The sequence below is a fragment of the Sarcophilus harrisii genome, chromosome 1 (genome assembly GCF_902635505.1).
Source record: "Sarcophilus harrisii chromosome 1, mSarHar1.11, whole genome shotgun sequence".
NCBI lineage: Eukaryota > Metazoa > Chordata > Mammalia > Dasyuromorphia > Dasyuridae > Sarcophilus > Sarcophilus harrisii.
The window spans coordinates 313,320,515-313,337,628 of record NC_045426.1 but is presented as its reverse complement, the minus strand read 5'-3'; the positions used below and the strand labels follow the sequence as shown (position 1 = coordinate 313,337,628).

Here is a 17,114-nt window from a genome sequence, read left to right as displayed (position 1 = left end):
TCCTTTAAAGACACCTAGCACTGACTGAGCCATTCTTGGTGATAAAACCCTTTTGCTGAACTTTACAACTCTCAATAACTTGTTCGGAAATTCTGAGATCAGGAGTCTCTCCCTAATCTTAACCAGAGACTATTCAATTCAAAATAAGGAAAAATGGGCAATTTTATTCTGGAATAAGTTAACAAGGTTTTAGAATTTCCATGACTTAGGCATCATTTGCTTAGAAGAAGGAAACTAGAACAAATGACCTTTTGGGTTCCTTCCTACTTCCATTTCTCTACATGCCGTAGTACTGCCTTACTTTGTGAAAAGAGATTTCAGGGCTGACAGAAGCCCACAAGTGCCCAGTCCATCTGTGAATTTGATGCATCTATCCACAGCTTCTGAGGCCAAACCAAAGAGTTTATTCACTGAGTGGCTCAGCTCTTGAACACAGTCAATAACTTCCCAATGTTCCTGTTCATCAAACAAGAACAAAAGCTGCATTAGACACAAGGACATCTAGATTTGTGGTGCCAAATTCAAACAGAAATCAAGGCCACTAAATCATGCATATGGATCCCTATGGATTGCATATTGACTGACATTAGAAAACCACATACTAACATTAAGTTCCATTGTATTTTTATTTATTTTGTTAAATATTTCCCAATTATATTTTAATCTGGTTCAGGCTACACTCAAAGAATCTTGTGTGCATACAATGTAGCCCACAGGCAACATGTACAAATATGTTACACCTTTGATCTAGACTAACCAATACTATAAATATATGGGGAAAATAAAAGAGAATTTAATTCTAGGACCTCTAAACTCCACTAAGAGCAATTCATTTAACAAAAACATAGTCAAAAATTGGGGAAGCACCTAGAAATCATAACTATAGAAGACGAACTTGAGATATCTGTATGACTAGAAACAAATTTCTGCAGAAAAACATGTTTTATTAAAACTAACATTTTTCATTTCCTCTTTTTTTTATAGTTATTAACTTGACCACACCACAAGTTTTTAGTTGGTATCAAATTCTCTAGGAAAAAATAAATATACATCAATGACAATATTCTCTTTTTGCCTAGTGGCAAAAAATAACTAACAAGAAGAGACTGGGGAAGATAAAAATGGCAAATTAAGACTGCCAGTGCTAAGATCAGTTTGGAAATTGTTCTGAAGATACTTGAAGACAAGATAAGCTTCTAAATTGAAATTTTATAGCTTTCCCCATTAGTACCTTACGACTGGGTTTATAAAACTGCTCATTAATTCTATTTGCCCACATTCAATTTTATATCTTACCTCAGATAATTAATAGCTTTATTCACTATTAAAAAGAAATTCACTAAAAGAAAGTCATCAATTTATCTAGAATGTTTAAATCTTTATTTTACCAATGAATTCTTAAATAGGAAATTTGTTTAATCATTGACAGTTGGCCTATACATCCCTTTAAGAGTGGAGTCTGCATTTAATACTTCTGTGTAGCCCTCACCACACCTACCAGAATATTTAGTACAGAAATATTAAATATGTGTTGATGCATGTAGAGTATTGTGACATTACCAAAGGGACAGCACTGATCTGAATGAGGAGATGACTCTCTTCCAATTCTCCATACTGTAGCTGGTAGGGTTTATATGGGCTATATACAGCTTCTACCAGTTCCATGACCTTCACTAAGTTATGTTCTCCTGAAAGAAATCAGCAATTTGAAAGATAAGTCGATTAGAAATTTAAATCAAATCTCTGGAAAACAGTAAGCAAGAAACTTTCCTTTTACTTTACCTGATGTGTTAGTGTTCAAATACTTGAACAATGCCCTAATAACTCTTACAATGATGTCATTAGATTTATGTCACCTGCTTTTTTCTGTCAAGGCTTCTTTTTCAATCAACAAATGTTGGAATCTTTACAAAGTGTTAAGACATTTCTTTACAAAGTGTGAAGACATTGGAGTTGATTTCTAAATCGAAAGAAAAGGGGAGATGTTGGAATCTTTAAAAAGTGTTAAGTGAAATGTCTTAACACTTTAGTAAAGATTCCAACAAACAATCATTTCTAAAAACATTTTCATTCAATTCCCTTGACTGCAAATACAGACTATTAAATAAAGATAGGCCCTGTCTGTTTTTGTTGCTAAAATACTGTTAAAAAGACACCAGCTCCTTAATCTCACAACTTAATGTTTTTATGCATTCTTAAGTTTAAATTTTAACAACTTATATCAAGTGAACTACTAAAAGATAAGCTACTAAAAAACAGCTCTTCTGCATATAAGGGAATAGTTCTTGTCTGGTGCTTTTCTGTTGCTGAGAAAAAAAAAAAGTGGACACTAACATGAAATATTCAAATACATATATATGGATGTGTATGCATGTATGTCAAGTCAACAAGCTGTTCCTTGAACAAAACACTCAGTTCCTGGACTCAGGGAATTTTCACAGGCTGTCTCCAGGCTGGGAATTCTCTTCCTAACATTTCTACCTTCTGCCTTCCCTGTCTTCTTTTAAATTCCAGTTAAAATCCCAAATTCTGCAAAAAGTCTTTTATGATCCCACTTTAGTTCCTTCCCTCTGTTGATTACTTCCAATTTATCCTGTATCTTGTTATAATACACAGTAGTTTGCATGTTTTCTCCCCCATTAAATGATAAGCATCTTTGAGTGTGGGGACTATCTTTTGCCGGTCTTTGTAGTCCCAGAAATTAGTATAGAGTTGGCATTTTAATGTATGTCTGATGTTATTCTGATCACATGCCCCAAAAAGCATTTTCATAGCTGAATTTAAAAGATTTAAAAGATTTCTTTTTTTCCAATATTTAGTACCACTTCAAATGAATGCAATTGATTCATCTGCCTCTAACCTCACTCCACCCCGTCCCCAGAAGCATGCCTAATCTCATAACTCTTAATTCTGGTGCCAACTGTATCCCATTCCTTTGGAGATTACTTCTCTGCAATATCCACAGTGGATCTCCTGCCTCCCATAATTAAAGCCTGACCAGTGAGTGCACCAAGAATACCTTATGAATCACCAGAAACTGAACAATAAACACTCCCTGGAATGTACAAGCAATTATAAGCAAATGTAATTAAAGAGAATAACTATTAAATAAACCAAGTCAGTGACACACACCAACCAAATGGCAGAACAAGGCCTTACCTTGGCAATTTCCGGATTAGACACCAACATGCGTCACAAAGTTCATGTAACTAAAAATTTATGATGCTTTAAAATAGATGGAGAAATGACTAGGAAAACAACACATCATGTACTGTTTGCCCAAAAGAGAATGAAAAGTTCTCTCTACTCTTATTGTTCATAGGGAAATGGCCACCACAGCCCATGCTTATTTGGGGAATGGTACTAAATGACCTTTAAGGTCCCTTTTAGTTCTCAATCTATGATGCTATATCCATGCGAACCCCTAGTCCTGAAACAGCCTTCATCCCTGCCTAATCAGCTACTGCTTCTCCCTGCTCCTTCACAAAAAGAGAATAGTTTCTAACTAGGTATTTCACAAATATATAACTCACTGTTTGCATAGCTGATATTTTAAAAGTGATTTTTTTTTCTTTTCCAAGGACATCTGGTGCCACAGTAGAGATCATAAGAAATTCCTGATTCCCAAGTCTTCTTCAAAGTCTAATTTTAGTTCAGATTAGCTGAAGTTCCAAATAGACTTGAAGAAACAATACACCTCCAACGTGACGTACATTGCTTCCAACTGTACTCTTATTCTAGACTCATTTAATCTCAAAACCTACTAAGAAGCAAACAAGACTTTCTAAGTTAAATAAAGTACACCTAACCTTTGGTTGCTACTGAGTAATGGATACCTCAAAAAGGACCAAAACTGAAACAAATTTTTATAACAAAGTATTTACTTATTGAGACTTGGACTGATTCCTTCTATTTCTGTTAGATTGGTTATCTTAGAAAGCAAACAAAGCCAAGTTCTACAATTTCCAAAAAGAACAAGAGAAAAAAACCAGCAGGAGAGAAGAAGTGAGGGAGGGAGAAGAGAAATGGAGAGAGTGAAAAGAAAGGAAAAAGACAGAGACAAGGAAGACAGAGTGAGACAGATAAATTCCTTACGGGAGTGTGAGAGAAGTGCCACTTCTAGGCCCTTGGCAAAATGAGCAGTAGTGTCATAGAGTTCCAGGAGCTTCGTAAGCCTAGTATCAGGCCCTGCTCTCTCTACTCCAGAATCCAGGCAGACTGGCAGAGATGGTACCAAAGCATTCAAAGTCTGAATCAAAAGCACAGTCACCACCTCATGGGGATTCTTGAAGACCTGTAAGTAGAAGAAAATGGAAGCTAATTTCAGAAAAAGCGCTCTATCTTAGTAAATACAAGTGGCTTAAAATAATAACCACTTTCCACTTCTACTAATTTATCCCCAAATAATCCAAAAATACCACTAATGACATCACAGAAAGACTATAGCATGGTCTAATAAAAAAGTCAACAGCTCAAGGGTTCCCTACTATGATTTTAACCAAAGACCATTGCTATGTAATTGACTATTTGAAAATCTTCTATTTGACTTTTCATTTAGGATATATAAGTGACTATCAAAAATCAAATTTAAAAGATAATCCTGATATTTCAGGAATATCAAAGATATCAAGAAGAAATAGTATTAAAGAATAATCATGCACTGAAATCGAAGGTGGAAGGAATTTCAAAAAACCCAATATAACCAGCTATTTTCTAACACATTCAAGACAGATGGTTTTCCTCCTGACTCCAGAGTGATACTCTACTCACTGCACCATTTCAATATCCCAACAGATGGCTTTCTATATTATTTTTAATGTGTTTTTATTGACATCTTTTTTTTTATCCTCATAGTTTTTTCCCACTATTCCTTCCCCTCTCCCTCCCTAAGAACAATTCTATAAAACAGTATTTCTTAAAGATAAAAAAAAAGCAGGAAAAAAAATAAAAAAACTAATCAATACACTGAAATTCAACATTTTCTTAAAGAATTTCTAGAAATAGACATTTTAATCCTGAATTATAAACTACAAATCTAATTGCTAGGCTGAACTTGGGTCTTCTTATTTATAGTCTGAAAGAAAATAAGAGTAGGAAAGAAATAAATCAAAATAATAATGATTAACCAAATGGATAAATTGCCAATAATTTTCAAATTTGCATTTCCAAAACCAGTGTTTCACCTAAACTATAGTTCCATATTTCCCCCATCTACAGGACATCAACCATAACCTTGAACTCAACACATTCAAAAGCAAAATAATCATTCCTCCCCACCTCAATCTTGATTCAATTCTCAATTTCACACATTTCTATCATTTTATCCATGGACCATCATTTTGAAATTTAAGAGTTACTTTTTATTTTTTCTTTTACTTCATGCCTTACATGTAATGTGTTTTTAAGATCTGTTGATTCTTCATTGAAAATAACTCTTGAGCCACCAGGTCCTTCCCCACTTCCACTGCTACCCCATGTAAGGGGATTATCACACTTTATACCTTGAAGACCAAAGTTTCCTAATGGATATACTTGTTTCCAGTATCTCCTTTATGTATCCATCCAACCGAACTAAAATCCTCAATATATCAATTTAATTATTGCTCAAAATGATCTAGTCTCCTCAATGTCTATAAAAGGCTATACAGAAAGCTTTGTCCTAGCTTTCAAAACCTTGCTTAGTTTGGTTCCATTTCACTTATCTAATCTGATCTACCATTTCTTCCCAAGATAAACCCTATACTTCAGTCAAACCCATATCCATACTGTCCTCTAAACATGCCATAATTATTCCCAGTCTAAGCCCTTTATTTATACTGCTCTTTTGCTACTTTGGTTGTCTCCACATATCTAAATCTTCCCTTCTTTTTTAAGATCCAGTTGGCTACTTCTATAAGAATTTCTCCACCATTGTATTTCACAATTGTCTCTTCTTTTTCTCATATGCTAGTTTACTTTTAAATATGATTTATTATGATTCAATTTTTCAGTTATGCATTCAACAAACATTTATTAAATGCCTCCTGTGTACAAAAAGTGGAAGATTTAGGTAAGACATTTCCCCTGCCCTCATGGAACTTACTGTCTATCTAGCTGTAAGAGAAAAAAAATATATATTGTCTTATATTTATTCTAGATATATTTCACATATATTTACATGCATATATAAGAGACTTCTAAAACAGTGAAATAACTATTTAGTCTATGTTATCTCCCTTTCTAGAATGTAAATTCCATGCAGGCACGGACTATTTCATTTTTAGCTTCGTAATCCCAATTCCTCACAAAACAGCTGACACATAGCAGGCACTTAATACATACACACTAAGTTTAGTAGGAAGATAAATGATATATTTCCTTGCTTTATTACTATTAGTTTCAAGTAGTCTCTCTCTAACTAGGAGAGAATAACTCCTGGTGTGCCAGGACTATAATATTTCTCCTATAATTCCAATAGCAGATATCAACAAATACTTAATGAATAAGATATTTGGTAATAACATCCTTCTTATTCTTAAGAATATTTTCATTTTTCATCTTTCATCCCATATTAACTATCTATTCTTGCTAGCTAATTATATTAATTTTGGATTTTCTTGAGTGTATATTCTGGAACAGCTAGGTGTACTTCCCTTTATGTTTATTTGTTCTTTTTCTTTATATGTCCAAATAAATGATAGCTATTTTTCTTTTATTATTTATACCATTGAAGGAAGGTCTATAGTTATTAAGCTTAAAAAACAAGAAATAGAATGACAGTTTTGTCATGGTTAAGACATTCAAATAAGAAATCTATACAATGTTCTCGCTGAAAATAACTGTTACTGACAAGTATTATTAGTAAAGCAAAGTCTTGAGACATATAAATTTCAAGGATTTGCCTAAAGTTATCCTTTGGGAGATAGATGAACTGAAAATGTACTCATATCCCAATTGGAATCACATCGGCAAAAGTTAATTGCTGAGAATAGTCAATGAAGTTATAATTGTTATTGTCATTGTTGCTGTTTCACAATATATATTTATTTGTGTTATTATGCATTACTGGACTCATAAATACACTGTTGGTAGAACCGTGAATTGGTCTAAGCATTATGGAAAATATTTTAGACTTATTGAACTGTTCATGTCCTTTGATCCAGAGATCTCACTAACATTCAGTGAAGTTCAACAACAATTAGTGAATGAAGGACACAACACTTTTCCTTGTACGAAATGAAAATTGTGAGAAAATAATTTCTATCCCACAGCCTGATACAAGACAAAGGAGGCATCATAGTAAAAGAAAAAAGATTAAAAAAAAAAAACACAGATAGTATCTAAAAACAACTCCAACCAAAAAAAGAAAGCCTTTTACTTGTATTACATTAATCCATCTGATGATAGATTAAACAGAAAAGGTATGTCTAACTTGTTTTCATCCTTTACTTAAATAATTGGAGGAAGTAGGTGACCAATTATTGCAAAGGGATCATTAGTTAAAAGATGCAAAGCTGTAAAAAGTACTAATTAACTTTCTTCTGTTCAGGAACTCTTGCTAGATAATATAAAAATTTTCATTATTTTTATTTTCAACCATATAGTACCTTTTCATTTTCAGAATCTTCTAGCATATGGGAAACTGTTAGCTACTCTAGACCAGAAGTATCAACTGTGTGGCTATAACATTCCCAAGTGCCAGGAACCAAAGTAAGATGTCACTGGAAAATATTTAACAAAATGAATAAAAATACAATAGGACATACGTAATGACTGAACAACAACAATATTAATATATGATTCTCTAATCCTCATCTCTCCTTGGCTATAATACTTTTAGACTTATCTCACTTACTTCTTCACGATGCCCCAGAAAGTTCATTCTTGAAATAACCTCATCATCATGTAAGATCTTATCAACTTTCATACTTTACCTCATCATTAACCCTCAGCTTCTCTGGCCACGTACCCTAAATTTCCATTTAGAGAGAGCTCAGTCCAGGCATCTCCTTATCTCTTACCTGGATTAACTACTTTAGGATTTCTCTAATTGATTTCTCTATCATGCCCCAGTGTTAGGTACCATATCCCCTACCTTTTCAGCTTCCTATTATGTATCTACCCTCACTATGTAAGTTCTTTGAGGACAAGGACTGTTTGGTTTCTTGGTATTGGTCTTGGTATATGTAGTGTTTATTAAAGTGCCTGAGACATAGTGGTAACTTAATAAAAGCTTATTGCCTTTATTGATTTGATGTAATATGCGGCCCACAGGGATCCTTCTTTACAGCCAGTGGCCCCCATTTCTACTGAAATTTGAAACCACTGCTCTATATCACAGAACACCCAGAAAGTTCTCAAATTCATGAAGATTAAATTCATCAGTATGCTTATAGATGAAAAATAGAGAAACTATTGCTATATGTCAGCAATATTATTCAATATTGTTTTAGACCATTTAAAATACCTAGACAATATAAAATACCTAAGTGTATACCTGCCAAACCAAACATGGGAACTATATGAACATAAACATAAAACACTTTTTATACACGTAAACTCAGATTTAAATAATTGAGGTTGTCAATGGGTAAGTAAAGCCAATATAATTTTTAAAGTGAAAATTCTACCTAGCCAACCTTTCTATTCAATGTCATCCCAAGTAAATTACAAAAAAATTATTTTATAAATTAGAAAAAAGTATTACAATTACAAAATTACAACAACAAAAGGTCAGGAATCTTTCGTTCAAGAAACCAGGGGGAAAAGATATAAAGGAAGCAAATTCAACAGTATCAGACCTTAAACTGTAGTATAAGATGAAAGTACATCTTATTGTTGAAGTACAAAAAGGATAATTTTGATTATTTTAAATTAACATTTTCTTGAATAAATAAAACCTATGTAGCCAAGAATAGAAAGAATGCAGAAAATCTGGGAGAAAATCTTGTAGAGACAGGCTCTCAAATAAGATGTGGTTGGGTTGGAATATTGCTGTGGTATAGGAAATGATGAGCTGGTTGATTTAGAAAAACATGGAAAGACTTGGACTTAGGGATGAAAATATATCCACTTCCAGAGAAACAGATGATAGGAAGAAATAAGCATAGTACAGTCTTACATAAATATGTTTGAAAATATATGTGTATATCTCTGTATGTACCATATCTATGTATACATCTATAAATATCCATGCTTAATTTGTAGCCTTCTTTAGAATGTGGGGGAAAGAGAGGGGGAAACAAAGTAAAAAGTGCCAAGCAAAGAATAAAAGAAAACCAACAAAGAAGGAAAGAAAAGCTGGGCAACTTTAAAAACAATGTGTAATATTTATGATATAGACTTTTTGAAATGGAAATTTATTATTTTATACTGAATCCTCTCATGGTCTAGTGTATACATGACAATTTTTTTTCATTTTGAACTTAAGTTTAATTTTTTTTAATTTACAAAAACCCCTAGAATTATAGAGCTATCTAAAGGGACATTTTTTTTTTTTAAATGGAGATGGAAATACACTTCTCTTTGACTACTTCATCATTTCTTCCAAATTTTACAGATCTTCAATTGACACAAGGAATGAAAACATAGCTTTTTATTATATGCTTTTCTTAAAATCTTATATGAGTAGGTACTTATATGAGTAGGAGCTGTTTGAGTTTATTTAAATACAAGCAGAGCTGGTGTTTTTATTCTGGTACTACAGGAAGCAGAAGGGGTGGAGTGGCATAAGTGTGGACAGGATCAATTCAGTATCATATCCGTGAAAACTGATATGTACCCACAATTTTTTTAACCATATGCAAAACTGCTTTAGTCTAACACAAAGAGAAGTTGGGGACTGGGGAAAATTCTTTCAATTTAAATGAATGGTATTACTGTGTACAAATTCTTATTTAAAAAAATAGTTTTTTTGTGTGGCACATGCCAATGAATGACTGAACATGAAGAGTGATTCATAACTAATTAGAAAAAATCACCACATTTTAAACAAGCCTTGCAAGTATTACACTAAAGTAGGGTCAGTTTTTCCTCTTATATAACAAGAATATTTGTTGTTCAATTGTTTTCTCAGTCATATCTGACTCTTTGTGACCCCATTTGGAGTTTTCTTGGAAGATGTATTAGAATGATTTGCCATTTCCTTCTCCAACTCATTTTACAAATAAGGAAATCGAGGCAAATAGGATTATGTGATTTATCTAAGATCACATAGCTAATAAATGTCTAAAGCCAGATTTAAATTCAGGAAGATGAGTCTTCCTGACTCCAAGTCCAACACTCACTGTGCCATTGAGTTGCCTTAAACAAGAACATATGGCATGTTAAAAGTTTCAAGTAAAGAGAATGGTCATCCTTCATGGACTTAAAGCTTTGGGGAAAAGAAATTTTAGATTGTCTTAAGTTGTAATACATGACTCTCAACTCTCCCTTCTCTTCCCTTCCGGAGGTCAAATTCATATTATATTTAGACAAATTTTTCTAATATTTGGGGTATAATGATAATGTGGGAAACTTCCAGACAGCTCCAAGGAAAAGACACAAAACAGCAGTCAAACCCTACTTGATTGAGTTCCTTGTGCTTTTAGATCAGAAAATAATGACATTTAGGAATTTTACATGTTCCCTAAGTGAACAAAGTACAATACTTGACACATTAGATTCTATTTAAGATACAAATAAGAGTGAAAAGAAGAATTTTAATAACCAAACAGCATTATAGATGTGTTTCTAAATTGATCTTTTAATTCCTTTGGTCATAGGAAATGGTTTAACTCTCCAAGCAAACTGACTAATTTCAGATACTTTTTTTGGAGACTAAACATAAGGACACCTTTTTTAAGTAATCGTAATTTTATTTTGTTTTCTCTTCATTCTTAATTTACCTGCATAGACCATTGGAGTTGACTATGCCAGGCACCAAGCAAGGTATCATAGAATTCAGTCAGTTGTCGGTCTAAAGGTAGGTCACTCTGGCAAAGATCCTGCCAGGATGCCAAAAGCTGTGCCTATAAAGAAGAAGCCAAGGATATTTTAATGGATTAGCTTTTCCCATCTGGCAGAAAAAATGACAACAGTATATGACATTCTATGTAACAATACCACAGAGAAAAAATATTCATGAACGTTTAACAGCATATATACATATGCTGTTATATATGTATATAACATATACATATACATATACATACATATATATACAAAATATGATTCCTAATTATTAAAAGCTTTGAAAACTCCATATCCTAATATTTTAAATACTAATCTTTAAAAGCCACTTGAGAATAGGCTTTAAAGGGATTAGGGTTATGGTCAGAAACTTTCAAATTTTTTTAATATCCAATTTCAATACCAAAATATTTACCAAATTCCAATTATGTTAGGTAATGGACTTTAGGGCAGCAACTACAATGAGAGCACACAAAAACAGGAAAAAAACAAAAACCTTTTCAAGTAGATGAAGCGGTCAGATCAAACTATTTTCTCTTTGATATATTAATCCTTTTAGGAATGTTTTTGCCAATATCCCATCATATAAAGACTCAAAACATTTTAAACTGAAGCTATTTTAAAACACAACCAACTGAAAGCCTAGGCCAGGAGCACCCCCTACTGGATAGGAAAATCTAAAGAAAAAAATCCCCAAAAGAGGAAGATTTTGTAACTTCACACAACATATATTTATATAGAACTTTACATTTACAAAGCATCTTACACACCTTGTCCCTTTTAAGACAATAATCTTGTGATGTGATAATAATAACAATATCTGTATTTTACATATGAGAAAACTGAGGCTCAGTTTAGGTCAAATGACTTACTCACAGACACGAACTAAGATTAGAACTCAGGTCTTGAGACTCCAATCCAGAATTCTTTCCCCTACACCAAAATGTTATAGACATTACATAATCATAGCTATCCAATAATTTCTTACCTTATGGCATTTGAAATAGTAGGCAAGAAGTTGAGGCATCCTATCAATTTCTGTAAAAACTTTCACAAATACTTTGGCCTGATCTGAAATAGCAAAATATAAAGCAAACATGCACAGAAGAGTTACTAGATGTCTTATTACAATTAAAATTCAATATAAAAAGAATTTACCATTTCCCATAAATATACATATATGTAGATATATAGAGGAAAATTAACATTCTGAAGTTTTCACTCCATGAATAAATTGATTTAATATAATTCATAAAATTAAGAAGTTGGACTAAATTACCTCTAAAGTTCGTCCAGCTCTAAAGCTAGACACCTAGGATTCTATTATTATTATTAGCAACAACAGTAATGAAAAGAATAAATATGCAAAAAGCAACTGAAAAACAACTAATTTTTATATATCTACTATATTAATCAATAAGCATTTATTAAACAATCAAGTAAATTCCAGACACTGCTTTCAAAGAGAAATGTTATATTTTATTGGAATAAATTATATCAATTATACCTAAATGAATTACATTGGAAGGTACAATAAACAGGCATTATTACTACTTTTGGGGAGCCCAAAAGACAATATGTCAATATGCCAATCAAAAACAATATACTTACTTTCTCATCTCTATAAATTCTCATGAATATAATTTATACACAAATCAAGGACCTCCTTAATGAAAATATGAGATAAAAGATATGCAGTTTTTCATCATCGATATTCTACAGCAGACCTGCATCTTTGTAGTTATATGACTGACTTAAAAAGAACAGAGAAGACAGGATCCAACATATTTAGTGTTGGACATAAAGATTATATAAGATTTCTTGACAGACGAAAGAAAATAGGTAACTTTGTTCAATGATCTTCTGCTTGTGAATAGCAAATAAAGAAGAAAAGATGGAGACATGTAAACCAAAAGTATTTGTCACTGTCACAAAAGACATCCAGAGCAGAGTCTCAATAGATGAGGAATTCCAAGAGATGGTGAGATCCTCCAGCTGCTCTTGTTAGTAAATGACAATGTGATGATTACATTAAATTCTAGAACATAGTAGAGCCTTCTACATGAGATCCATACTGCTTAAGGGTTCAACTTAAAAGCAAGCTGATGAAGAATAACCATTGTCCAAGTAACAAATACACAGTTAAAAGGAGACGGTCCAGAAATCTGTTATGAATTTCACTTAGGAGGCTATACAATATTCTAGAACTTAATGCAATCAAAGGATCAGTGAACAAAGGGGCCCAGGGCAGAGACATATGGTACATCTACATTTTAGGAAACATTATGCAGATGAAGAATCCTTAAAGGGTTCTAAGAAAAAACAATCAGATAGATAGGAAAACAACCAGCATAGAACAGTATTACAAAAACCCAGGGAAAATAGTTTTCAGGAGAAAGAGAATTGTAAATACAATAGAAAGTTACAAAAAGATGAGGACTAAGAATAAATCATCAGATTCAGAAATTAGGAAATCATTGTTAATTGTGGAGGAAATTCATTTTTAAATGAAAGAAAAACCAGAATTCAAAGGGCAAAGAAAGCAATAAAAGGAGAGAAAGTGAATGTATAAATGCAAACAGCTTTTTTCTAGGAATTTGGGAGGAGAGATTGAAGATATTAGCTTGAGAGTATAATGAAATTTAATAATGGGAATGTTTGTAGGTATTAGGGAAGAACCAATAGATGGGAAGAGGTTAATGTTTAGGAAGGGTGGTTGACAATATAATCTGTAAGAGAAGATGGAGAGAAATGAGATCAAAAACCTATATATAGAGAGGTTTGCCTTAAAAAGGAAAAGAGTCACCCCATTATTCAGAGACTGAGTAAAGGAGAATAGACTGTAGAATGATGTGAAAGGTTTTAGAGACTGTGAGGTTTTGAGATATGAAGGTTTTGAAAGAAAGGGAGAAGAGAACCTATAGAGCATTGTTATTATATTTGATCCAAATACAATCTGGAAAAGTTTACAGACTTCAAAAGAAATATTCTCTTTATAATACACACAATATGGTATAATATAAAGAGAAAGCAAAGGAAGTCATGGAAACCTGGATTCTAGCTGTAACTTTGATAGTCATCTAAATTTCTATGGTCCTCAGCTTCTTCATCTACAAAATAAGAGAGTTACATTAAACAGTTTCTAAGTTTCCTTCCAGGTCTAAAATATTCAGATTCTATTCTAGCAGGAACCATTTCTATAGATTCTTGTTGTAGATTCTATATGTCAAGTAGCATCCTATGAGACTAAGAAAAAAATTTGAATATTAATGATCAGTGGTGACTTGGAAAATTCCATCTTAGGAAATTCAGTTTCTAATGGATGTCCATCAGTTGGAGAATGGCTGAATAAATTGTGGTATATGAATATTATGGAATATTACTGTTCTGTAAGAAATGACCAACAGGATGATTTCAGAAAGGCCTGGAGGGACTTACACGAACTGATGCTGAGTGAAATGAGCAGGACCAGGAGATCATTATATACTTCAACAACAATACTATATGATGACCAGTTCTGATGGACCAGGCCATCCTCAGCACCGAGATCAACCAAATCATTTCCAATGGAGCAGTAATAAACTGAATCAGCTGCGCCCAGAGAAAGAACTCTGGGTGATGACTAAAAACCATTACATTGAACTCCCGATCCCTATATTTATGCCCACCTGCATTTTTGATTTCCTTCACAAGCTAATTGTACAATATTTCAGAGTCTGATTCTTTTTGTACAGCAAAATAACGTTTTGGTCATGTATATTTATTGTGTATCTAATTTATATTTTAATGTACTTAACATCTACTGGTCATCCTGCCATCTGGGGGAGGGGGTGGGAGGTAAGAGGTGAAAAACCGGAACAAGAGGTTTGGCAATTGTTAATGCTGTAAAGTTACCCATGCATATATCCTATAAATAAAAGGCTATTAAAAAAAAAAAAAAAAGGAAATTCAGTTTCTAGTTAAAGCCCTCTTCATTCTGTGAAACTGCCAATATCAACAGAATTTTTTAAAAGTTGTGTTCTATGTATTCTCCTATTCTCAAGAATAATGATCATACTGTAAATATCATTATTCCAAATAGAGCATGCACTCTTCGATATCTTCACATCTTTTTTTAAAGATGATTCTGACTTATTTCATGCAAGATTAACAAAAAGAGGAAATATGACAGCTGCTTTCCAACATATAATTAAATTGCTAAAGAACAATGAAAGTATAGCCCTGTGTATAGCACCACCTGCTGGCATTACTCAGCCAGAATCAACATACGTTGATTCTACTAAATGTTACCTACTTATTAGTCCTTTTAAAATGAATTCAATTGGAAGGGAATATCCTTCACAACACTAAATAGAGGAAAACTTAATTGAACCAGAGGTAAGCTGTATCACTGGAAATAAGGTGGAAAACTCTGTGAAAAGGTTTTGCACAAATAAAATCAATGCAGTTAAAATTAGAAAAAAAACAATAACCTAGAGGGGAAGAGAGGGAGAATTTTTTTTTTTTTAGCAAATTTCTCTGATAAAGACCTGATATCCAAAATATATATGGAACTGATTCAAACATATAAGAACAAGAATATTTCTCCAACAGGAAATATATAAATGAGGGCCACTAAACAAAACATAAGGATCACTGTGAACCTATACTGACTTAGAAAATCATAGGTTTGTGTTTTTATTTTTTCTTATTAATATATCAACACATTAAATACATTTTTATCTGAATTGAGGTTATGGACCACTTGCATGCTAAGGTGAACTCTTCTTCAAAATCACAAATAATAATAAATATGCAAATTAAAATAATTATGACGCTTCATCTCATGCCTGAGATAGGCAAATATTTTCCAATAAGGAAAACGGCATTTCTTGGATGTTAAGAACAGAAACCAAATACATAATCTCGTCCTCTAATTCTAGCCCCTCCCTTCTCTCCCAAAGGTTTGCCCATTGCATTTAGGGCCAGCAAGAAAAGAAGGAAGGAAAAAGGGTAGAAAGAAAGAAGAAAGGACAAAAGAAGGAAAGGAGGGAGAAAGGAAAAAATACTATCAATGAAGCATTTTAAAATATTCAATGCAGGTAGGAAATTGGTTTAAACTAAAATAGGCAAAGAAAGAGTTTTTGGAACTAACATGACGACTTTAGTATATACTTTTTAACAAACAAAAAGCAGCTGTACACAAGATTCAGTTTCATATATACAATAGTCTTTTTCTGTTATTCCTTTTATATGGAAATGTTTCAGTTTTTTAAGGTTTTCTAAGCTCATCATGACAAAGGATAAACTCTTTTTTAATTAAGTAAAACTAAGCAAACATTTATTAAGTACTACAAATGCAAAGTACTCTGTTAGGTACACTAAAAAAAAATATAGCATCCCTTGCACTGAAGGAACTCGAAAGGTAAGAAAGGATGATAGGATGTGGTAGACAGAAAGAGAAATCTAGACAAAGTGCTCTAGGAAAGTTTGAGAGAGAAATCACTTTCAATTTGAGGTCCAGGAAAGACTTTATGGAACTGGATCTTGAAGGAAGAAAAGAAGTGGGAATGTACTCTGGGTGTAGAAAAAGGAAGTCCTAAATCACTAATGTGATTGAAATAGCTTGGAATCTAGTTTGTAGAATGTAGAGTGAGGAAAGCAGTATTGTGAAATAACCTTGGACACAATTTTTAATGCTAAGAGAATTTTAGATGTCCCCTATATATGTGGGAGGCATTGAAGGCTTTTGAGCAGAAAAGTGACCCCGTCAGACATGTGCCTTAGCAAGACTTTGGGGACAGTTTCAAAAAGATGATACATTAGAGAGGAAACAAACTGGAATAAAAAGCCAGTTACAAGGCTATTACTAAAGCCTAGCAAGAGCTCGTGAGAACCTGAAAGAAAGAGGTGACAGTATCAAAAAAAAAAAAAAAAAAAAAAAAAAAGATGAACAGTATTTAATAAATATTTTCTATTTAATGAGAGGCAATGTAACACCAAACTTAGGGCAGCAGGCTTGGAGTTTGGAAGACAAGAATTCAAATCATACTTCAGATGAGACCTTGAGCAAGTTACTTGGTACCTCAGTGTCTTCATGTGTCAAATGAAAGTTTTGGGCCTGGTGGCCTCTACTATCCCTTCCAGCTCTAAATCTATGACCTTTTGATCCCATGAATAAAAGAATGAATGTTAAATATAGCAGA

At 32.9% G+C, this 17,114-nt stretch overlaps 1 protein-coding gene across 1 annotated transcript in view; it reads right to left on the bottom strand.

Annotated features, from left to right (window-relative positions):
- The window catches only part of COG7 (component of oligomeric golgi complex 7), a 60,334-nt gene that overhangs the window by 24,081 nt on the left and 19,139 nt on the right, over positions 1-17,114 (bottom strand). Inside the window, exons 5-9 of the mRNA XM_031945330.1 lie at positions 11,918-12,000; positions 10,866-10,988; positions 4,096-4,294; positions 1,561-1,688; positions 302-456 (exon numbers count right to left, since the gene is read on the bottom strand). Coding sequence (XP_031801190.1) covers positions 302-456; positions 1,561-1,688; positions 4,096-4,294; positions 10,866-10,988; positions 11,918-12,000 — 688 coding nt within the window. The remainder of the gene's footprint in view (positions 1-301; positions 457-1,560; positions 1,689-4,095; positions 4,295-10,865; positions 10,989-11,917; positions 12,001-17,114) is intronic.